Source organism: Perognathus longimembris, chromosome 1, assembly GCF_023159225.1.
Source record: "Perognathus longimembris pacificus isolate PPM17 chromosome 1, ASM2315922v1, whole genome shotgun sequence".
Taxonomy (NCBI): Eukaryota; Metazoa; Chordata; class Mammalia; order Rodentia; family Heteromyidae; genus Perognathus; species Perognathus longimembris.
The window spans coordinates 98,910,452-98,935,297 of record NC_063161.1 but is presented as its reverse complement, the minus strand read 5'-3'; the positions used below and the strand labels follow the sequence as shown (position 1 = coordinate 98,935,297).

The 24,846-nt window shown below is 42.7% G+C and overlaps 1 protein-coding gene across 6 annotated transcripts in view; it reads right to left on the bottom strand.

The window, feature by feature from the left end:
* Kank1 (KN motif and ankyrin repeat domains 1) overlaps positions 1 to 24,846 on the bottom strand; it is a 188,118-nt gene that overhangs the window by 46,351 nt on the left and 116,921 nt on the right. For all 6 annotated transcript variants that reach the window (XM_048333033.1, XM_048333023.1, XM_048333041.1 and 3 more), the window contains one exon: positions 9,335 to 9,455. In XM_048333033.1, coding sequence (XP_048188990.1) covers positions 9,335 to 9,371 — 37 coding nt within the window. In that variant the 5' untranslated portion in view covers positions 9,372 to 9,455. The remainder of the gene's footprint in view (positions 1 to 9,334; positions 9,456 to 24,846) is intronic.

Below are 24,846 nucleotides of genomic sequence, written 5' to 3'. Positions count from 1 at the left end.
GCAAAGCCAGGAGCTAGGGAACCGGGTGGGGAACAGCAGCTAGGGAACAGTAGCTGAGACAGTGCAGACACTGCTATTTCTTGGACAATTCTTCCCAAACTGCAGGTAGAGGAAAAGTCACTTTCATAAGAAGGGAAACAATTGCCTTTTGGTCAAATTACATCTCTGTGGTCACTTTAAAGTGAGCTACTAAATGAATGAGCTCACTGAATGGTCCTGCTTGTTTTATATCATTTCTCTCAGGAGTCCTCAAACAATACACCAATTTAACTTCACCTCTATTTAGAAACTTTACTTTCTCATGATCACAGTTCAGCAGACAGAACACCAAAACTCCCCAGAGGAAATACTCCCCAAATACTAAATTCCCTTTACCTTTCTAAAAAGACGTTCTGTTTTAGGATGTCTTCAGTTAAAATCAATATCCTGAGGAGTAGTAAATTCCAGATGATGATTTCTAGAGCCCCCCACCTTCCCCTGCACCCCTCAATGTCTTCACAGTATTCCTCAGAGAATACACAGCTCTAGCATGCCTGGATGATTCTTGAGATCTCACGAGATGACGCTCAGCTCTGCAGAGACTCCTTACAGGACCAGCTGACAGGTAAACAACCACAGCTTCTGATGTGATTGGCAGTGCAAGGGAGAACGGCTTGCCTGGGCTGGGCCTGGAGCAGATCTGGAAGCCGTATAAAGTGTGGTATGAATGGGAAAACAAAATCTGGTGGCACAGGGCTTTGGTGTTTCGCAAGTTTTTCCTGTAAGTGGCATTGTTGGAATGGTTTGACAGGCAAACCATTCCTCCTCCCCCCCACACTGGCCTACAGCTTCCAGGCCTCCACCCAAGTGTGTGGTGAAAACCCTAGCATCATCAGGCTGATTCACCACAGGAGCAGGTGGGGCACTAGGGAGGGTTCAGGCCACACACCCACCACACACACCCGGCAGGTACTTCTGTCTCCTTGGCCAGGTCATGGGGAAATTAATTAGGTTTTTGTCCTGCTGGTTGGAGGGGAGCCATGCAGAATGGGCCACCCCACAAACACATTTCCATGTGTCTCTGATTTGAATCAAGTATCCCAGCATATCAGCCTGCCACCAGAAGGAAAGGAATTCAACCAATTGGTCCTTGGTGGGCATCTGGACTGGGATGAGGAGGACACTGAGAACAGAAGAAATTCTGTTCTGAAGAATAAATTTCATTCTTTTTCATTGTTTTGGTTTTAGTTAGAAGAAAGTAGGAGTTGATGTACTTGACTATGGTTATGAAGGCCTTAAGCAATGGGCTCATAAGGACTGGAAATACTCCATTGTTTCTCTGTGGTTTAGAATGTTTTCCTCTTAGCAGGCTGCTGGTGGTTTATGCCTGGCATCCTAGCTACTCAGGAGGCTGAGATCTGTAGATAGTGGTTCAAAGCCAGACCAGGCAGGAAAATGTGTGACACTCTGATCTCCAATTAACCATAAAAAAAAAAACAAGGCCAGAAGTGGAGCTGTGGCTCAAGTGGTAGAGCACTAGCCTTGAGAACAAGGGAACAAAAAGTTCAGGAACAGCACCCAGGCCCTGAGTTCAAGCCCAGTCCCCCACCCCCAACCCCACCGCAAGCTCTTCTTTCTTGCAGGAAACTATTCTCCAGAAACCTTTCATGCACCTTGCCTAACAGACAGTTGATCCAAGGGAAATGGTAGTCAGGAAAGAGAGCAGGGATGGGCCATTTCAGTATGATGAACTGGATCAATGTTTCCAAAAACTTATTTGCAAAACAAAATTCTGATTGACTAAGTCCAGAAAGCTACACAACTTTCTCCCAATTCTAACAGAAGATATCCAAAATATAAAAGATCACTAGAAGTGTGGCTCAAGTTTCAGAGAGCCTGTCTAGCAAGTGAAAAGACACTGAGCCCTGAGTTCAAGCCCTAGTACTGCTTCCTCCCACCCCACCCAAAAGGATCCACTGGAGAGAAAACTCTGTTCAATTAAATGAACATGAACTCAGAAAAAGGGAACTAAAATAAATACAACACATGTGACTAATAGTCACAAATGGCTTTTATATATGGTTTCTCCAATCCAATTTCCTTAAATAAAGGTTTATATTATATGGTGAAACTATATACAAGTCGGCAAACTTTGATTCAGCTAACTATAAAATAAGATGGAATAAGATGACAAAGGTTGAACTTTTGGGAAAAGAATAAATTCTAGGAACTCACCAATTGACATGGCTCTCATGTATATAATTCTATGCTCTGCTTGTTGATTAGAAAGGCTGCTATTAAAGAATATTGTTCAATCTGGATTTCAGTCATGGCTGGATCTAAGAACTGTGAGAATAAGGAATCCAGTCATGAACATTTTTTTTAAATCCTCAAAATAGCAGCATACTTATTTTTAACTGAGATAAGTGGGCACACTTGTCCATCCACTGTTGTCAGCTGAGGGGAAGCCACATATTTGTTAAATTTCTCCTGTTTTCAGGCTTCCTAATAAACTCTAGCCCCAAAGCAGAACCCAGCTTGGTCTTTAAGCTTGAGCATATTTTCTCTAAAATATATGGAAATAAGGAAATCACTCCCACAGCCACCCATTTCTAGCAGAGGAGTCTGAGAAAGAAAAACAAGAATAATTTTCATTTAGACTGACTATAAATGTTTGAATGGATCTTATAAAATCTTAGTTTCAATTATATCATCTTTACAATTTATATCGAAGAAGACTATTCAAAATAATTTAAAAATTTTTGGGGGGGGAGCAAAAAAGAAGAAAAAGTTACTGTTTCTGTGAGTCTAAGAACTATGCTAATATTTTATTTCAGGCCAGATCATATCAAACAGATCTTTTATAGGAAAAAAAACCCCACAAAGCAGAACAACTGGGAGCTGTAGTCATTCATTTTTCCACCAAATCCATAGAAAAAATTCTCAGAAACTACACAAAGGAGAGGGACTGAAATTATCCATAACACAGGAAGAAGGCAAATCCTGGAAAAGGAAGCAAATGAGCCATACTTCAGAGGGGCTCAGCTTGCCCACGCAAGTCCTTCAAGAAAGAGAGGAAGTGGCTAATCAGAATAAATGACAATACTCACGAAGCCAGGCAGAGCACAGAATATGCAAATCCTCATAGGAAAGGCAGTTCTGATCCTTGGACTGCCCGGGATCTTAGACTTAACTGCAACAGCTCAAGTTCTTAACATAGGCCAGTCTCTATTGGCAAATTATTTTGTGTTTCCTCTTTTCTTGTGGACACAGAGAGAGCATCGGAACTGCAATCTCCAGTGGAGGGCTTCTTTGCTTAGTCCCCGGAACAGACTGAACCTGGATTCTTCCTCTGTACAGCCAAGCAGGCTGGAACTCACTGGAAGACAAATCGCCCTGCCCCAGCTTAACTACAGAGCTAATCGCCTGTCTGAAACCTTAACCCATTATGATTCCTGCAAGGTTTAGAGCAATAGTTGTAAGGTGAGGTTGGCTACTAGTTTAACTGAAGCATGGAGAGTATGTGAAACAGGCAAGCCCCAACGAAGGAGCCACTTCCAAAAACCTCTCCAGGGGCCGGATGCTTTTGGAGCTCCTGACTAAACCAGAGGAGCCGGAATTCAAAATTCAGTCTCCTATTTGTAGGTGGTCCTGGAATTTTAAGTTATGACATCGAAAAGTAACGTCTTAAAAAAAAAAAAACAACGCCCAAACTGCTCAAAGGTGATCACTCTAAGAAAATAAATCATTTCATTTATAAGATTCAGTGTGAAATTAAGTTCCCATGGGTTAATATCTAATAGTTGCATTGAAAGTTGAAATGCGTACTCTAGATCCAATAAACAGACACATCTAATGTGAGGATGAAACTTGCATGATGCAACATCATAAGGCATTAAAATAGATTTATTAACTCGGCTTAATGAAAAAAATGCACATTAAGAAAAGAAGCCTAGGGGCTGGGGATATAGCCTAGTGGCAAGAGTGCCTGCCTCGGATACACGAGGCCCTAGGTTCGATTCCCCAGCACCACATATACAGAAAACGGCCAGAAGCGGCGCTGTGGCTCAAGTGGCAGAGTGCTAGTCTTGAGTGGGAAGAAGCCAGGGACGGTGCTCCGGCCCTGAGTCCAAGGCCCAGGACTGGCCAAAAAAGAAAAGAAGCCTAAAAAGAAAAAGGGGGAAAGGGGAAAATAATTAACCTAAGGCTGGGTGTGGCTTAAGTGGTAGGATGGCTTCCTGGCAAGCATGAGACCAAGTTCAAATCCCAGAACTGCCCAAAATAAAAATTAAAAAAAGCTTTAAGCAAAAGCCCCTATCAATGTAACTTTTAATATGGAAGACATTTTATTTTTAACCATTGTGCTTTCAGGTTTTGTTTTTTGTCAGTTGTGAGGCTTCAAGGCAGGGCATAGGCCCTGTCCCTGACTTTTTTTATTCAAGGCTAGTGGCTCTACCACTTTGAACTATGGTACCACTTCTGGTTTTCTAGTGGTTCATTGGCGTCTCACAGAGTTTCCTGTCCTGGGCTGGCTTTGAACTTCAATCCTCAGATCTCAGCCTACTGAGTAGCTAGGATTACAGGTGTAAGCCACCAGTGCCTGGCTACTTTAAGGTTTTATACAGTTTTCTAAAATATATTTCCTTTCATCTTTTAAACAAAGACTTCTGAAATGCCACACTTCTGATTTTTAAGGTCAACATAATTCCTTGAAGAAAGGAAAATAAAGGATAGTCCATGCCCAACCTCTGCCTTAGCCATTACCTCCCTGGGTGAGTTTTGAAAGTCTTGTTTTGTCATCTGAGAAGAGAGAAGGAGGTAAGACACGGGAAAGCATAAGGCTCAGTCTAGCTTTACCTATGTTTTGATGTTAGGCACCTTTGTTCTACCCTCTCTGCTCTTCTGCTGGCCTGACCACATAACTTACTTTTGGGAGAATACAAGACACAAATAAGAACATACATTTTCATCCAATTACAAACTAAATCAAGACATCCTGGGAAATCACAGACCATACCACGAATCAAAACAGCTAATTTCTAATCAGCACATGCTTGCCTACAGGGCAGGGTAACCAGGTGACACATCTAAGACTCACTACCACCTCCATCCTGTAACTGGGTCTTCCCTTACATAGTCTCAGGAAACACCACGTTGGTTCCAGCCCGGACCATTGAGAGCGCAAAGTCTTCTTATGCCGGACAAATGATTCCTGCTGCTAGGTTTACCACAGTGGGCTCAGAGTTCTGTTTGAGAAATACTGCCCAGAAAAAATATTGACACAAGCAAGAGGGGCCTGCCTAGCGCTGCAGGGCACTCTGCTGGCTCTGCAGGAGTCTTCGCTCTGTCTGCCTGACCCATTCTTATCAGGTGGCCTTTGAACCTCATCTGAGATCAGCATAGAGACAAAACCTACAGCCAAATCACTGACCAGGCTAAGGAGATTCAAACTCCACAACAGTAAAGCCAACAGTGGTGCCCTTTAACCCAATTGCCCTGTTGCTGTGAAATGAATCTCAGGAAATCAAAAGGGAGGAGAAAAGAATGACCAAGCAAGAGTATTTTCTGAACCATTATCCACAATATGGAAACTTTCAGTCCAAACATTCAAACAAAAGGAAGAGAACTTCAACTGCTAGAAATACTCCAGAGAATAGTGTATAATCATTGGAAATATTCATTTGAAAACAACTTCCCATGAAGAGTTGGAAAAAAATGCAAAGAACTTTAGCAAGAACTAAGTACCCAAATATTACTGAAGCTATGTTTAAGTCAGTTCACATGACAAGGATATAAAAGAAATAGTAAAAATCTGACCTACTGTAGTTCTTAGATTAATCCTCTGCCTCTCAAATTTTATGAATGAGATCATATATTAATTTACCTAACAGAATTTCCAGTGTAACTCAGTAAGTACCTTAAATTATTATATATCTGTTTGGAAGAAAATATATAAATCCAGAAAAGAAAAACTATAAGGAACTGGGAGCAGAGGTATGGCTCAAGTGATAGAGTGATGGTGCTTTGAGCAAAGGGAGAACCCTAAGGCCCAGAGTTCAAGCCCCAGTACACACACACACACACACACACACACACACACACACACACTGGTATTTTACCAAGTGCGTGGCACATGCTTCTAACTCCAGCTATTTAGGAGCCAGAAACCTGAGGAGTGCAGTTCAAAGCCATTCCCAGGAAGAATCTCCAGTTAACCAGCAAAAAGCTGGAAGTGGAGGAGTGGCTCAAATGGGAGAGTACCATCTTTGAGTAAAAAAGCCAAGTGAGAGTTTGAGGCCTTGATTTCAAAAGCCCTAATATAAGGGGGGGAGGGGAATTAAAAAATACAAAAGTAAGTAAAATGAGCTGTGAAAAGCAACTACTAGGAAAAATAAAAGTAGAATGGCAGGCATAAAGGTTACATCACAATGCTCATTCACAGTGCTCATTTTCCTCAACATAACAGTCTTGGCACCAATGTCAGTCTCTGGCAGAGTCATCAGCAGAGCATGTGAGCAGGTGCTGACTAGATCAGAAGCTCAGGACAAGAACTACAAGAACAAGGGTGCTATCCTCTGACATCTGAATGGCACTTTGTGCTTTTTAAAGTGTTTTATTCCAGCTCTCAATGTTCTAAGTTCAAGGCTGGCCCAAGAAACTGTCTCAAACAAAAAGCAAAACAAAACAAATAATAACAACAAAAAGTGCCTTTTTAGCTAGTGTTCTACCTTTTCCTCACAGCCATTACTGTAGGAAATAGGACAGGTGTTATCCTCTTTATCTGACAAGCCACTTGTCGTTTGGCTTTTAAAGGAATCTAAAGTTCTAATTAAAGTGGCACAACATCAATTAGTGTTTAGAAAGGTATCAATCAATGTAGCCAGTTCACAACATGACTCAGAACTTGGATTTAAGAAAAAAAGGCAGACTGCATCTCTACACTCTGAAGAAGAAACAGCAATACTCCTAACTAATGATCCTCATTTGCTTCCTTGCTAGGTATACAAGAGCAATTTATGATGCTCCTCTCATTACATTAACCCAGGATATTACAGTCCTTAAGAACACATATTAAATCAATGAATTAAAACAGTACCAGTCCAACAGATGTGACGATTGAAGCTCTGGTAAGCAGGAGAGAACACACCAGGACAAGGGTCTGGGATTGAGGGGGGTTGGGGCTGGGTCACAGGAGTGGGACGCAATCTGGTACAAGGTGGGACAGGCTTGTCAGGTTTAGCAAATAAAAACAGAACACCTTATTAAACTCGCATTCCAGATAGACAGTGCCACGTCCTTGATTAAGTGTGTGCTCTATTTTATCTGGCAGCCTGCACCCAGGAGACTTCAGCTTTTTTTAGAATGCATGGTCCTTAAGGGCAGAGAGTTTTGCTGTTTTGTTTGTTGCTACATGCCTCTTTCAAAAACAGTTCCTAACACAACACCTGTCCAGAACTTGTAAAGATGGTTTCTACAGCAAGGTGAAGAATAAAGGTAATTTTCATACAACGATTACACATTTTATGCTAGAAACATGCCATGGTAAGTATTATATATGCTAGTATTACCTGCCCTTATTCCAAAATTGATTGATTCCTCTCTCTCTCTCTCTCTCTCTCTCTCTCTCTCTCTCTCTCTCTCTCTCTCTCTCTCTCTCTCTTGTCTCTCTATCTCCCTCTTGTATGAGTACTGGGGCTGGAACTCAGAGCTTGGGCACTGTCCCTGAGCTTTTTGTACTCAAAGCTAGCCCTTTATCACTTGAGCCACAGCTCACTTTGGGCTTTCTGGTGGTTAGTTGGAGATAAGAGTCTCATGGACTTTGTTGTGCAGGCTGGTTTTGAACTGCCATCCTCATATCTTTGTCTCCTGAATAGCTAGAATTACATGCATGAGCCACCAGAGCCTGGCAGTAAAAATAATTTTTAATAGACATATTCCTAAACATGTGAAATACTAAGATTATGGAAAGTGAACAAGCGCATCATTTATTGCTGTGTAGTAGTATTATTGGTAGCGTTTGCTTTTTTTTTTTTTTTTAGACAATCCTACTGTATTTGAAGATGTCTACGTAGAGGCTGGTATTCCCATGTATATAAAGCAACTGCATATGACTGAGCCTCTGAAAGAAATTGCAACAGGGATCACGATCTCTAGAACAAGCGAAATCCTTCCCTTGTCTGGTCTAAACCCCTGTAAAAGTACCAAGTGCCCCCCAGAGGTCACAAAATCAGAGCACTTTCGGATTCAGTGCCTGGACCTGTTAGACAGGATACCAGATAGGGGAGAAGACTTACAATGGGACCTTCAGACCTCAGGAACAAACAAGGACAGTACATGACATGCCACATTGAGAGAAGGATTAGAGGCCAAGTGGTAACTCTCAAAGTCCTGAAGCTCCCAGAGATAGAGCAGAAATAAGAGAATCAAGGTCTAAGGCACCAATAAGCTTAGGGTGTAAATGAAAGGGAGGGGGCTAGAAGGGGGAACACTCAGTACACCGACTCTATTCTCCTTCCAGAACACAATGCTACTATTCTAGGGTGCTGGGAGCCAGCAGAATGGGGACTCTGGACTCAGTCTTGCAAGAATTCTCAGATGGCTGATTACTGTTCTCATTCATCGGGTTAATTGGCAGATGACTTGCGAGGAATGAATATTTGGCAAGATGTCCTGGACAGGTTGTCATCTCTGATCATCTACCATCTCTTAGGGGAATTTTCTCAGAATATTTTTCTCTTACAAACTTCTCTCCAATCTTACATAAACAATATTGAGTGTTCAAATTACATTGGTGTCTAATATATAACCAAAGGAAGAATTAGAATACAGGCCTCTTGTGATTCAAAGACAACTTGTTGTATATTCCTCCCTGGAAGTCATTTTGTAATTACTTTCTCTTTGGTGAGTATCATCTCTACCAGGAAATGGTTTTTAACATCCAGACTCTCATTCCCACTCTCTTCAATCAGCCTCTCCACAAAAGGGGCCATAATGTTCCTCTGCTTCCATCAATATTCAGGACTTGACTTCACCTTTTCAACACTTCAATGGAACTGACTTAGGTAATAATTTACTCAACTTATTTCAGCACATAAATAAAGATAAAAGCAAAATTTCTAAGCGATTAGGTAAGAAACAACACTAAAACCTCAACAGAAAACTGCTTTAACCCTCCTTATCTAGGCAACTTGCTATTATCTATCCATTATTAAAAAGAGATTCAAATATTAGTTAGAACAAAGACATACACGTAATGCACCTATTTGTGCACTCCTTCTTCTGCTGCTGCTTCTTCTCTCTCCCTTTCCTTTCTTCCTCTTTCCCTCCCTCCGTTCTCTTTTCAGAGTTCAGTTACCTGAGGTAGAGCCATTAACCTTTGTGATGTGAGCCATGCTGGCTTGAATCCAAGGAGGGACACTGGCGGGCAGCAAGGAGTCATGCAAATTTCATGCATCAAGCTCCCAAAGGCATTCAACCTGAAATAATAAAGAGAGCCCCATGAAAATGGATCATTTAAAAATAGGTACAACACTAAATCTTCTAGTTCTGTTTACAAAGATGACTGTTAATGGAAAGTAAATGGAATGGGGGTGGGCAGGGGATGAGAGTATCAAGGAAGTGACTGCACAGAACATGGTGACCATATCTAGAGATGACACACACACACCCACTACCACCTAGGCACTGACAGCTCCAACCACCACACTTGGCATCTTACATAAGACTACAATAGACTCAGAAGGGAAACAAAACTGTCTCTTTATGAAGAGGGTCTTCAAATGCACATGCCTCCCAATGTGTGTGTGGCATTCTGTAACACAAATTAAATTGTTTTGGTTTCCTCCTTTCAAAACACTGGTTCAACAATTTCATTTACTCGCAATTCCACTGTAGTTCTTATATCACATTTCAAAATCAGAGTAACTTGCCATAGGACCAAAACACAGATACACATATACACAGGATAACTTTGACAAATTCTTTTGAGATCTCCCGTCTTTCTCTCAAAGTATCTACTCTTCTTCTATGCAGTTATCTTCCTAAATTACAAATATAATCCAACCATACCTTCCACTGTCCTGACAATGATGCAATATGGCACACAAGTTTGAAACATTAGACTCAAAAGTTATACAACACACCTCTTGTTTTTATATTGGTTTTTGTTTTGTTTTTTGCCAGTCCCTTTTCGCTTCACTTGTGCACCCCTTTCTCCTTGACCCCATCCCACCCCTTTCAGATTTCCACTTCCTAGCATTTTATTTAGCTAAACATTGACTTTGTTTGTTTTGGGTTTTTATTTTTTGTGCCAGTCCTAGGGCTTGAACCTCAGGGCCTGAGCATTGTCCCTGGCTTCTTTTTGCTCAAGGCTAGCACTCTACTTGAGCCACAGCACCGCTTCTGGCTTTTTCTATATATGTGGTGCGAGGGAATCGAACCCATGGCTTCGTGTATATGAGGTGAGCACTCTACCACTAGGCCATATTCCCAGCCCCTTACATTGATTTTTGATTTACAAATTAACTGAGGTGACTACAGTAAGATCTATTGCAATCATAACATTTAAAACAAAAAGAAGCCAGGCATTGGTAGTTCATGCCTGCAATCCTACCTATACAGGATGCTAGATCTGAGGTTTGCAGTTCAAGGTCAACCTGGAAAGAAAAGTCAGTGGGACTCTTATTTCCAACTAACCACCAGAAAGTGGAAAGTGGCCTCCACCACTCAAAGTGGTAGAGTGCTAGCCTTGAGCAAAAAGAGCTCAAGAACAGTGACCAGGCCTGGAGTTCAAGCCCTATGACAGACAAAAAAAAAGAAAAAAAGAAGAATACTTTTTTAAGCTTTGCATTTTGAAAATCCATCTCCAAAAACACTGGAAAAGAAAGCAAGCACCAATATGCATAGAAATATTCCATTTTTGGTGGGATGCTGGTGGTCATGCCTATAATCCTAGCTACTCAGGAAGCTGAGATCTGAGGACTGCCATTCAAACCTAGCCTGGGCAGGAAAGTCTGAGAGACTCCCATCTCCAATTAAGCACCAGAAATCAGGAAGTAGAGCTGTGGCTCAAAGTGGTAGAGCGGTAGCCTTGAGCAAAGAAGCTCAGAGACAGCCCAAGCCCAGAGTTCAAGCCTCTAGAATGGGAAAACAAAACAACAACAAAAAACAAACCATCTAGATAGCTCATCCCAGTAATCCTAGCTACTTGGGAGGTGGTGGAGGTCTAGCCAGTTAGGGCAAAAAGAACACAGCACCTTAGCTCAACAGAAAAGGTTGGGTGCGGTGACACAGTTGACACAGTGATGGTAGTAAGTTTAAGTAGGAGGAACTTGATCCAGGCCTGCCTGGCCCCAAAGCAAGACCTTGTCTTAAAAATAAGCAGAGCAAAAATGAGTGAATGAATGAAAGAATAAATAAATAAATAAGAAGAGCAAACAGGGATGGAGGAATTACTCAAGTACAGATTGCATCCTAGCAAGCAAAAAGCCCTGATTTCAAAACACTGAGTAACAACAATAGAACAAGATGATAAAGTTGATGACATCAGTTAATCTCTTATTGTTGTCATTAAAATCTAAAATGTCACTGACTGTATGGCACACTACGATGTTAAGTATGAATTTTGTTTTTCCTTTGGTACCAGTCCTGGGGCTTGAACATAGGACTTGGGCTTAGTCCTTGAGCTTTTTTGCTCAAGCCTGGCACTTTACCACTTAAGCCACATCTCTATTTCTGTCCTTTTGGTAGTTAATTGGAGCTAAGAGTCTCACAGGCTATGGGGCTGGCTTTGAGCCTTGATCCTCAGATGTCAGCCTCCTGAGCAGCTTGGATTGTAGGTGTGAGAAAACTGGTGCCCAGTAGTAGTATGGATTTTTTAAAAAAGATGTTACCAATTAAAAAGCTTAATCCAATTTTGTTAAGGAAGATATGTACATGTACTTTTAATTAAAAACCATTAGAAATAAAGGAATCAGGGCTGGGGATATGGCCTAGTGGCAAGAGTGCCTGCCTCATATACATGAGGCCCTGGGTTCGATTCCCCAGCACCACATATACAGAAAATGGCCAGAAGTGGCGCTGTGGCTCAAGTGGCAGAGTGCTAGCCTTGAGCAAAAAGAAGCAGGGACAGTGCTCAGGCCTTGAGTCCAAGCCCCAGGACTGGCAAAAAAAAAAAAAAAGAAAAAAAAAAAAAGAAAGAAATAAAGGAATCAAAATACTGACTATTGTTAAATCTGGAAATTTTAACTGTGCGGTCAACTTTGTAAAAATTAAAATTAAAAGAATCCCAGTATACCATCTAGAACCTTATTGGTCTAGAAATGTTAAACTTGATTTTGTCCCCCACCTGGATAGGAGTAACACACTATATTGCGTATATAAGGTATTTTCTACATGGGCTTGATTAGAGAAACTAATAATGAAACAAGGGAAAAATCTAGATTTATCTAGTCCATTTGGGTTTATTTGCTTTAAAGATAATTGCAGAAAAAAACCAAAGTATTGGAAAACTGCTATGCAAAATGCCACTGCCAGGGCTGGGAATGTGGCTTAGTGATAGAGTGCTTGCCTAGCATGCATGGAAGCCCTGGGTTCGATTCCTCAGCTCCACATTAAAAGTAAAAGCCAGAAGTGGTGCTGTGGCTTAAGTGGTAGAGTGCTAGCTTTGAGCAAAAAGAAGCTAGGGACAGTGCTCAGGTCCTGAGTTCAAGCCCCAGGACTGACCAAAAAAAAAAAAAAAAGGCTATTGCCAGTTTGCTGTTGAAATTACAAGAAGTCAGGAACGCTTGCGAACGAAAAGGAAGGAAAGGAAAATGGCTGATTTGATCAGGATTTGATCACACAGGGTAAGAACTTGCTTAGCTGGCAGATTTTTCCTCAATGTTGAAATAGGCTTGCCTGGGTGGTTCAAAGCCAACTACTGTGGAAAACAAAAATGCTCAGTGCAAATACAAACATATGATTTCCCCCCCCCCAAAGGCTGCTGCAGAACAAGCATGCCCCCACCCTAAGCTCTTCTAGATACAGAAGAGCATTCTGTTCCTGCCTGTCCCTAGTTTCTGGTGGGCAGCATCCCAGGCCAGGATGGCCCTAAGCTCTCTGACTAAGGCTGAGTCACCTGACATTCTCTGGGAAACAGTGGCACTAGTTCAGGTCCATGCCACTGAACTTGGAGAGCAATAAGCTCTGAGGGAGTCAAAGCTGGCTGAACTTAAAAAGGCAGACTTCAGGGACACAGGGAGCATTATCTTTGAAGAATAGGAGTCAATGTCAGACAGGTACAGCTTTATTCTTTAAAACTGTGAGGACTGGGAAATCTAGAACAGGGAGTCTGGAAGCAAGTGGGTAAAGGAAGGAAGCTCAGCTTCTGGAATTATTCAATTAATTATTCCAAAAGCCAACAACAACAAAAACCTAAACCTAATCCCTGTGTCCTGGCCCCTTGCTAGCCTGTGTGTCCACACTCTTGCTTCAGAGTGGCTTGTAAAACTCTGGACTCAGTTAAACTCTGTAGGGCAAACAGAAGACAAGAAGAGGCAAGCTGCCTGTGTTAGGGCTGAGTGAAATATGTGTCAAAGTATTTGGATGGAGATGTGCCCAGAATCTTCCTAGCCAAGCTTCATAAACAATGGCCCAACGTTCTTTCTCTGCCTGTCATTGCACCCCTTTCACCTGGAAGGAGATCTTTATCTCAGACCCACATTGGTTTCTCTCCCACCTTCCCCTACACAGAATACAATCAAAATAAGGAGGAAGCTGAAATTAGGAATTACAGTCTGTCATGGTAAAATAACACCGTCAGAGGGTGGGGATGCTGAGCTTGAAACAGCTGTCTGCCATGTATGGATTCTTCTTGACTATTATGGCTCATGTCTGATGGGTGGCCTCCGATTGTGAGGACTTGTTCCTCTTAATGATATGCAGATTCTGCTGTCAAGGCATTGTATAAAGCAGAAAGGGGTTGGCCACTATCCATTCCTTTGTTACAGATCAATAAACTGCCTCTTCTCTTCCCTTGGAGGGGGAAAGTATACACCAGTAAATCTTAAGTGGTAAAATGGTGGCTCAGTTCTGCCCGCTAAGAAAAAAAACTTGTTTGAGTTAGGAAAATCCATCAATAGAGAAAATAAAGAATTTGTCTTCCCTATTTTAAGAGACTGACATTAATGACTGTTAGTAGCTCCCCAGCTGTGGTACAGCAAATAATCTAAGCAGGATTGACTTCATAAATACTTCACATTAGAAGAGATGAAACCAATTCTGACAAAGAGCTCATTAGGCTTTTTAAAAGTTTTCTCTTTTTTAAATTTTTATTTATTTTTTGTCAAATTGATGTACAGAGAGGTTACAGTTTCATACATTAGGCCTTGGGTACATTTCTTGAGCTCATTAGATTTGAATACAAATATTTGGGGGAAATTAAGATTTCATATGTACTCAAGCCTGGCAGTGCTAAGCAATCAAAGGGTGCTATATTAGTTAATGAGGCTAAGGATGATGATACTGCTGGTGAAAGCTAATCTTACCTCATCCCCTACTGCAACTGAGATGAGACATACATATTCTGAAAGATATGCCACCAGTTAAATAAAAAGAAAATGCTTATGAGAATTCCAGTGGGGCTGGGGTTTGAATCTGATGGGAGAATATGCATATGCTTGTCATATGCAAAGCTCTGGATTCAATCTTTAGCACCCCAATGAAAACAAAAAGGAAATGATATTAAGTGTAAGATACATTCTTACTTCAGAGGTGTGAAAATCTTGAAAATCTTAGAATTGGGGAAATTCTGTCATATCCAAGGCATTATCTTACTTATACCTCATTTTAAAAAGCATGCAAATAGTAAACTGTCTTCTCTCATTTTACAAACAGGAAAAAACTGAGGCACAGGAAGGCCCAGAAGTTGTTCATCTCATTCAGCTAGCAGGCTAGAACTGACATGGCTAAGCATCACATACTTTTACCTCCCATGGAGCACTGTTTTAATAAAAACAAATATCCAGTGGCTCATGCCTGTGATTCTAGCTACTTAGGAGGCTGGGATCTGAGGATTACAGCTCAAAGCCAGCCAGGGCAGGAAAATCCATAAGACTTTTTTTTTTTTTTGTTCAGCTGAGGGGTGTGAACTCAGGGCCTGGTCACTGTTCCTGAGCTGTTTTGCTCAAGGCTAGTACTCCACCACTTTGAGCCACAGTGCCACTTCTGGTTTTCTGCTAGTTAATCAAAGATAAGAGTCTTACAGACTTTCTTGCCTGGGCTGGCTCAAAACTGTGATCCTCAGACTCCTGAGTAGCTAGGATTACAGAGACTCTTATCTCCAATAAATTACTAAAATAAAGCCAGAAGTGGCACTGTTGCTCAAGTGGTAGAACACTAGCCTTGAGTAAAAGAAGCTCAGGGACAGTGTCCAAGCCCTGAGTTCAAGCCACAGGAGAAGAAGGAAAGAAAGAAAGAAAGAAAGAAAGAAAGAAAGAAAGAAAGAAAGAAAGAAAGAAAGAAAGAAAGAAAGAAAGAAAGAAAGAAAGAAAGGAAGGAAGGAAGGAAGGAAGGAAGGAAGGAAGGAAGGAAGGAAGGAAGGAAGGAAGGAAGGAAGGAAAGAGAGAGAGGGAGAGAGGCGGGGGAGAGAGGCGGGGGAGAGGGAGGGAGGGAGGGAGGAAGGAAGGAAGGAAGGAAGGAAGGAAGGAAGGAAGGAAGGAAGGAAGGAAGGAAGGAAGGAAGGAAGGAAGGAAGGCAGGCACAAAATGAGGGTTGTCAGCTCCATGCTTTAAAAAAATGAGGGAAAAGTGTGATTATTTGCCTCACCCTAGGTAGTCACCCTATTAAGATTGCATATTCTTTTTGCTCAGAGTCCTTTTAGACAGTTATGTCTCTGAAACCTTTTTTTCTTTTTCTCAATGCTAGCACTCTACCACTTGAGCCACAGCACCACTTCCAACTTTTCTATTTATGTGGTGCTGAGGAATCAAACCCCAGGGCTTCATGCATGCTAGGCAAGCACTATACCACCAAGCCATATTCCCAGCCCTTTGAAATTTTCTGAAATATGTTTTTAGAGCAATTGTATTTGCGACCTTATTCCTTGGAATTATGAAGAGGTATTTCTTTTTATTTTATTTTTATTTACTTATGTCAGGACTGGTGTTTGAACTCTGGGCCTTGAGCTTCTTGGACTTGCTTGCTACCAGCTCTGTTTTGTGCTAGTTATTTTGAAGATGAACTCTTCCACAGTTTTGTGACTGAGCTGGCCTTGAACTTCTATCCTCCAGATCACTAGCTTTCATTTCCAAAGTGGACTCAGGGTGGAATTTACTTATTAGGGCAAGTTTATGCTATGTTTATAAAAAAAAGTAGTATCTTCAACATTTTTCTTGTGTTAACACAATTTGGTACTTTTACCACAGGAATGAATTAATATGCAGAAAACAAAAGGAAACATGGAGCAACTGTGAATAAGTTCCTTCATTATTCCATCCATCCATCCATCCATCCATCATCTATTCATCTATCCAATGCTTGATCATTATGTGCCAGGCTCTGGTTCTGGTACTTAGGAAACAGAAATGTACAAAAGACATCTACTTTCTTCTCCAAAATAAGATAGGTAGAGATCTATGCACTGAGCCCAAGGGAAACTCCAGTTCACAGTGGCTTAATTGATTACATACAGCTACACTAAAATCTCAATATCTCACTCTTCTTTTCTGCTTTACTTGAAAAAAAGGTCCATGGTTAAATCTGCTTCCCTGTGCCTGAAGTGGGCATGGGTGTGTCCCACTGCAAAGCCCCTCACTACTTAGCCACGCCCCCTCCAGAATACAGATGGGTGTATCTTTCCAGCCAGGCTGGCAAGGTTATGCTGGGTAGATTAGAGCCATTTTAGGCTGCAAGTGCTTTTAGAGTCTCTCACTGGCCCTGATCCAGCTGCGTTGCTGGGGCCCACGCCACTTCCAGAGCACTTAATGAGAAATCATGCTCGCAAAGTTTCTATCCAGGAAATTTTCCATGGTGAAAGTTTATCAGATCCTGACAACCTAGGATGAAAACCAGTTGCTCTGCTGCAAAAGAAGTGGCAGACTGGGGCTGGGGATATGGCCTAGTGGCAAGAGTGCTTGCCTCCTATACACGAGGCCATGGGTTCAATTCCCCAGCACCACATATACAGAAAATGGCCAGAAGGGGCGCTGTGGCTCAAGTGGCAGAGTGCTATAGCCTTGAGCAAAAAGAAGCCAGGGACAGTGCTCAGGCCCTGAGTCCAGGTCCCAGGACTGGCCAAAAAAAAAAAAAAAAAGAAGAAGTGGCAGACAGCTTGGGGAAGAATACCCAGATAAAATTAGAATTATCCTTTTAGTTCATACCTTTACATTTCCTATTTACTTCAAAGGAAAATAATTTTATTATTACAGTGTAATAGTATTGTAATAGTGTAATAGTATGTAATAGTGTAATAATACTGCTTTTGTCCATCCATTAATATGTTTAAGAAAAACAGATTCTAGGGGCTGGGAATATAGCCTAGTGGCAAAAGCGCTTATCTCGTATACATGAAGCCCTGGGTTCGATTCCTCAGCACCACATATATAGAAAATGGCCAGAAGTGGCACTGTGGCTCAAGTGGCAGAGTGCTAGCCTTGAGCAAAAAGAAGCCAGGGACAGTGCTCAGGCCCTGAGTCCAAGGTCCAGGACTGGCAAAAAACAAAAACAAAAACCAAAAACCAGATTCTAACAGAGACCTAAATCTGTTTTTAACAAGTTTGTTCTTTTTGGTCCCAAGGTTTGATCTAGAGCTAGACTGATGACAGGCCACACCCAGCATGTGCTGGAACAAGAGGGAAGACCACTAGGTCATCTTAGACAATTCTAAAGGGCTACAGCAATGCTCTCTGAAGGCCATTTCAAATTGGCAACCCCTCTGCCCTGTGTAGCTGGGGGAATGTCCCATGTTGGAGAAGCAGAATTCATAGCCAAGACTTAAACAACATCCTCTTCACTCAGAGGCCCCGCCTCTATCTGCCCCCTGCTAACAGGCCTTGGTAGCCCTGTCTCCACTTCTGCACAATAAGAAAAGTGCCAGGAAAAAGGCTTCCTCTGGGACCCAGGCTGCCATGGTTGGATTCAAATCAGCCAGCAGTGGCTAAAATTGTGTCTCAAGAAGTCTGACTCCTTTGAGGGTGCAGCCAGGGGCTGTCAGGCTCCTAAAATGAGGGCCCTAGGGAATTTCAGAACAGTTGACCTCCTGGACACATTAAAACCAACCAGCAGAATCTAGGGCAAGGAGGAGGTTGGAAGGCAAGATCCTCAAATTCAGAAAGACAGTGAATTCTCCCACCCACTTATGGGGGAAAAGATGGTTAAGATCTGAGTATCAGAAGGACACAGAATTAACTTACTTTTTTATTTTTTGAAACTCAGAGGAGATGGATTGGATAAAGCAAAAATCAAAGTTTCAAGCCAGCAAAGAAACATAAATGTTCAATCATGGTAAATACCTATTACTCCTACTTTAAGATGACTGAAATCTCCACATCATTGCGTTCATTTACTCGTCTTAAGGAATAAACATAACAACTTAAGGGTTAATAGGCACACTCATGGATTTATTAACATTTTAGGACCCTGTTGCTACTGAGAGGTAGATCCTAGGTCTAGCTACATAAATGATTTAATTTAAAAAAAGTTAAAAAAAAAAAAAGCAAGAGTCTTGGGCTCTGCCCACCACAGGCCTAGAGAATCAGTCTGTACTTCAACAAGCCCCTCAGAGGCTGTGATGCCCACTGAAGTGTGAGAAGCTCTGGCTTGGTCCTTATTTTCACCACCATGCCTACCGTAGAACTTTCTGTCTGAAGGGATATACTGCAGCGGTGGCTTGTAATCTTGGAGATCACTGGAATTATTGTCCAAGACCCCAACACAGTCAAACAAATTACTCCCTGGGGTTGGAGCCCAAGTAGAAATGTTTTAATGCTTTCCCAGGAAAGTCCAGTTACTATGCTCGAGAGCTATTGGCCTATTTCAGTGGTTCTCAAAGTGTAGTCCTTGAATGAACAGAATCAAAACATCAAAGAACTTACTAGAAAGGCATATTTCTTCTTCTCTTCTTCTACCACTCTTCTCCACCCCATCCTGTATTCACAGTAACTGCTTATAAAAAGGGAACTCAAGAGGGAAGATGGCGCCGCCACAGTAGGGAGGCACCCCAACTGGCTCCAACTGAATAGCGAGCTGGGAACTCTAGCACCCAACATCCCATCAAGAACCCAGCAAACCCAGCAGCCAGAAGCAACAGAGAAACACAGGAAACGAAAAAGAACAAAAAAAGAAGAGCCTATAACCTGCACGGAGCTGGAAAATCTCCGGGCTACCCCCCCCCCCCAGGTCCTCTCCCTGAGTGCTACATGCAGATGCCTCCACCTTATTAAGTCTCCACCCAGTTACCTGGGTAACCTGCAGACCTGGAGGCAGTTACCTCCCCTTTCCCTGAGGTCACATCCTAATCCACCTGGCCACACCCCTTGCCCCTGCACTAGATATAAGGCAGGGCTGGGTGGGGGGGTTGCTCTCTCTCTCTTCCTTCTCTTCGGCCATGTATCATCTCCGCCACAGGCCAGCAGTTCGGTAATAAACTTTCTCTCCTGCCTGAATACCGTGTGGTGTACTCCTTTACCGGCCCAGCAGTTCGGTAATAAACTTTCTCTCCTGCCTGAATACCGTGTGGTGTACTCCTTTACCGGCTATCTACTTTAAAAAACCTAACATAAACCTAACACCCCCCACCCGCCAACCCTGGCCCGAACAGGGCCAGGCTGGGAAAGGGGACCCGGCACCAACAAACCAAATGCCGAAAAGTCACTCCAGGAGCACAGAGTCCAGACAGCAAGAGCTCCACGGACCCCAGACGGAGTGCAGACCACCGAGACAGACGGCAACAGTGAAGGACTGGAGGTGCTGGGACCGAATGGCTGGGATCAGACGTAAGCAGCAGGGGAACCCAAGGTGCAGATGGGGAGAGCCGAGGCTGCCACCACCAAACGACCGATCGCTACACCCCAGCACCACAGCCCTGAAAAATCCACAGCAGCGCGGGACACACACTCAACCCAGGACCAGTAAGTTCCCCATTGCCCCCACCCCAAACGAGAGACCAGCTCTAGCAGAGACCCAAACCCTACAAAGAAGCTAGAGCTCCCTCCCTCCCCCTCCTTACCCCGAGGGAATAAAGCAGCTCCATAGCTGGTGGCGCTAAGACCTCTGGGAGGAGCAGCACTAAGGCATCCCCACCCCCCAAAGCCCCAGCAGAGCCACCTGAACCTGGCTGCACCGGGCCCGCCCCCTCCCCATCAGGGACCCGGGGACTGGTAGGCATTGGAAGCCCCAGGCTCGATGGTGAGCAACACCAGCACAGCAGAGTCACCTGGGCCCGAACACATGCCCCCTTACAGTGGAGGCACAGAGAGTCTGCGGGCACCAACCCACGCCCGCACACTTGATCCTGTAGGGGCTCATGCATACCGTCCCCCCACAAAAAATTCACAAGAGGACACAAGCACCCTCCAACAACTCGGCAACTCATCCCCAAAGGAAGCACTAGAGTGCACACGCACGCACCCCCTGGAGGGCCAGCCTGGGCCAGCGTGCTAGCCCCCCAGCAGGAGGACCTCTTGCCCAAACCCCCGAGGGAGAGCACAAGCGAGCACAAGTGAGGGTGACCACCTCAGCAACAACCGAGAAGGTCACACTCACCCATTGGGCAGTAAGGTTCAACAGCCAAACTCAAACCCAGAGCCAGGACACAAGTCTCCCACTGACGGACCAGCGGGAACCAGCACAAAGCCAAACCAGGGAAGCCACCCACAGATCTCCAGATGCACAAATCACAAAGAAATATAACAAATTTAACCAAAGGGCAACCCAACTTGCCAGCTCCAAAAAGCAGTACAACCTAAGAGGAGAAGGAGGATAAAAAAACAACTATGTTAGCAGAAATGATGGAAAGCCTCAGAAACAAAATCAGAAAACAATTCCAGGAGTTTAGAATGGAAGTCTCGAAGGACATACAGGAAGCCAAGAAAGAAATGGAAGCAAAAATAGATACAATGCAAACCTCCGTTAAAGAAGACCTTAACATCCTGAGAAGTGAAATGCATGAAAAAATAGATTTAAAATACAACTCTTTAAAGGAAGAAATTTCCACAATCAGAGCTGATCTGGCAACCATAAATAGCTCTCTGACATCCATAAACTCCACACTTGAATCCACAGCACAAAGAATTGACCATATGGAGGCCAGAATCCCTCTCTTGGACCATGATGCAGCCGATAAGAACCAGAAAATTATCACACTCCAAGAAACGGTAAACCTCCAGGGCAGTCTAATCCAGGAGCTAGTGGACAAAGACAAGAGATATAACCTGTGTGTAATTGGAATAGAAGAAGGAGCCGAATACCAGAGCAGAGGGCTTCAACATATTTTCAATAAAGTAATTGCAGAAAACTTCCCCAATCTCACAAGGGACCCCATCCAGGTAACCGAAGCCTATAGGACACCTGGCAGTCCAGACCCCAGAAAAGCCACCCCAAGGCACATAATATTCAAGACTTCAGATATCAAGAATAAAGAGCAAATTTTGAATGCAGCCAAAGCGAAGAAAGAAATTTATTACAATGGGAAGAGGATCGAAATAACAGCAGACCTCTCCACACAAACCTACCACGCACGAAGAGAATGGAAGAACACCATCCAAGTTCTACAGGCCAACCACTGCCAACCTAGAATAAAATATCCAGCAAAGCTGGAGTTCATATTCAAGGGGAAAACCAGATCTTTGCATAGCAAAGAGGATCTAAAGAGTATGTGAATAAAAAACCAGCCCTACAGCGAATTCTAAGAGGGGAATCCCACCCAAAGAAATGGTACACGACACACAGACAGAAACAGAAAGAAACTACAATAGCCAGAGCCCAACAGAAAGAGCAGCTCACTGAAGACAAGAAAAAAAAAAAAGAGGAAAAAAACAGCCCAACAAGAAAATGGAAGGAGAAAAAACACTCTTATCCTTGATCTCTTTGAATATAAACGGTATAAACTCTCCGATAAAGAGGAGCAGACTGGCAGAATGGATCCACAAACAATAAGGCAAGAGGAGGACACCAAAGGGATCCACATCGGCTAGGAAGAAATCAAGCTATCCCTATTCGCAGAAGACATAATCGTGTATCTGAAGGACCCAAAAAACTCAGTCCCCAAACTCCTACACCTAATAAACCATTTTGGCAAAGTAGCAGGATACAAAATCAATCCACAAAAGTCAGCAGCTTTTCTGTACACCAGCAATGTACAAGCAGAAAAGGAAATTATGGAAACAATTCCATTTACAGTAGCCAAAAAAAGAATAAAGTACCTAGGGATCAACCTAACCAAGGACGTGACAGACCTATTTAATGAGAACTATAAAAATCTAATAAGGGAAATCAAAGAAGACACAAGGAGATGGAAAGACCTTCCATGCTCATGGGTAGGCAGAATCAATATAGTGAAAATGGCCATATTGCCCAAATTGTTATACAAATTCAATGTAATCCCTATCAAGATCCCAGCTACATTCTTCACTGAAATAGAGAAAGCAACCCATAAATTCATATGGAACAGCAAAAGACCTAGAATAGCCAAAGCAATTCTAGGCAAAAAAAGCAGTGCAGGAGGTATCACAATACCAGACTTCAAGCTCTACTATAGGGCCATCATAACAAAAACAGCCTGGTATTGGTATAAAAACAGACTGGAAGACCAATGGATTAGAATTGAAGATCCAGAAATAAAACCGCACTCTTACAGTCAGCTGATATTCGACAAAGGAGCTAAAGACATACAATGGAATAAACATAGCCTCTTCAACTACTGGTGCTGGGAAAACTGGGCAGCCATATGCAGAAAACTCAAAGTAGACCCAAGCCTATCACCATGCACCAAGATCAACTCAAAATGGATCAAGGACCTCAACATCAGACCTGAATCCTTGAAACTACTGAAGGACAGAGTAGGAAAGATGCTAGAACTTACAGGAACAGGAAGGAACTTCCTGAATAGAGTCCCAGGGGCACAACAAATAGGGGAGACACTCGACAAATGCGACTAATACAAATTAAAAAGTTTCTGCACAGATAAGGACATAGCCACCAAACTAGAAACACAGCCAACCATATGGGAAAGGATCTTTACCAGCACAGCAACAGACAAAGGCCTAATATCTGTCATCTACAGAGAACTCAAAAAACTAAGCCCCTCCAAGCCCAGTAAACCAATTAGGAAATGAGCAAAGGAGCTAAAGAGAGACTTCACAAGAGAAGAAATAAAAATGGCAAAGAAACATATGAGGAAATGTTCAACATCCCTGGCAGTAAAGGAAATGCAAATAAAAACAACCCTGAGATACCACCTCACTCCAGTTACAATGGCCTATACTCTGAACTCAGGCAACAATAAATGCTGGAAGGGGTGCGGGGAAAGAGGAACCCTTCTCCATTGTTGGTGGGAGTGCAAATTAGTACAACCACTTTGGAGAACAGTATGGAGGTTCCTCAAAAAGCTCAATACAGACCTACCCTATGACCCAGCCATACCACTCCTAGGCATCTATCCTGAACAGAAGGTCCCAAGATATCAAAAAGACATTTGCACTTCCATGTTTATCGCTGCACAATTCACAATAGTCAAAATATGGAATCAGCCCAGATGCCCCTCCACAGATGAATGGATCCAAAAAATATGGTACGTATACACAATGGAATTAGAAATGGTGAAATATTGTTATTCACAGGGAAATGGTCAGAACTTGAACAAATAATGTTGAGCGAGACAAGCCTAGAACACAGAAAACAAAAGGGCATGATCTCCCTGATATATGACTGTTAAGATGGAGTGACAGAGAGACAGTAGAGACCAGGTCTGTGAAAACAAAAACTTCTTGTCAAATGGTATTTCCCACAGGATTGGGTCAGCAACCCAACAATATGTAACTAAAACCAAACAACTACTCAACATATAAAGGTCAAAAATTGACCTCTCAGTGGAATACAATAGCTCAAAGCTATGTATGTACGTTCATATAAGACTACTGTTGACATATTGTCTAATGTCGACATTACATTTAAAGCCCTAGGCGAATTTTTTTTGGCGTAGGCCATGTGGCTACTGTATATGTTCTTGGTACATTGTGTATTGTATATATGTCCACCTGACCTAGGGAAGAGAAAGAAAAACCGGGTGTAAGATATCACAAGAAATGTACACACTGCCCTACTATGTAACTGTACCCTTTTTGCACAACACCTTGTCAAAAAAATTTTGCTTAATTAATAAATAAATTAAAAAAAAAAAAAGGGAACTCAACGCTCCAGGAAATTCTCAGAAGGCAGTCACTCAGGTGACTCTTGTGCATAGTTAGCACTTGAAAAAGTTTATAATGTTTCATAAGGAAGACTGTGTGGGAGTATGCTGGTACTGTAGCTTGAACTCAGGGCCTAGATACCGTCTTAGTTTTTGTGCTCAATGCTCAAGACTAGCACTCTACCAGTTGAGTCATACTTCTGTGGTTAATTGGAGATACAAATCTCATGGACTTTTCTGCCTGAAATGGCTTTGAACTGTAGTCCTCAGATCTCAGCCTCCTGAACAGCTGGGCTTACCTACAGGTATGAGCCACCAGCACCTGGCTTAAGGAAAGAAAATGTCTAAAATTCACTTTAGGAACAGCTATCCTTCTAAGGGATGAGGGGTTCATGTAAGGGTGGGACTCAAATTCTGCTGTGCAATAGGTAGTTAGGAAATAAAGGATGCTCCAGTAGGATTTACAGTAGCTACAGCATTTCTCC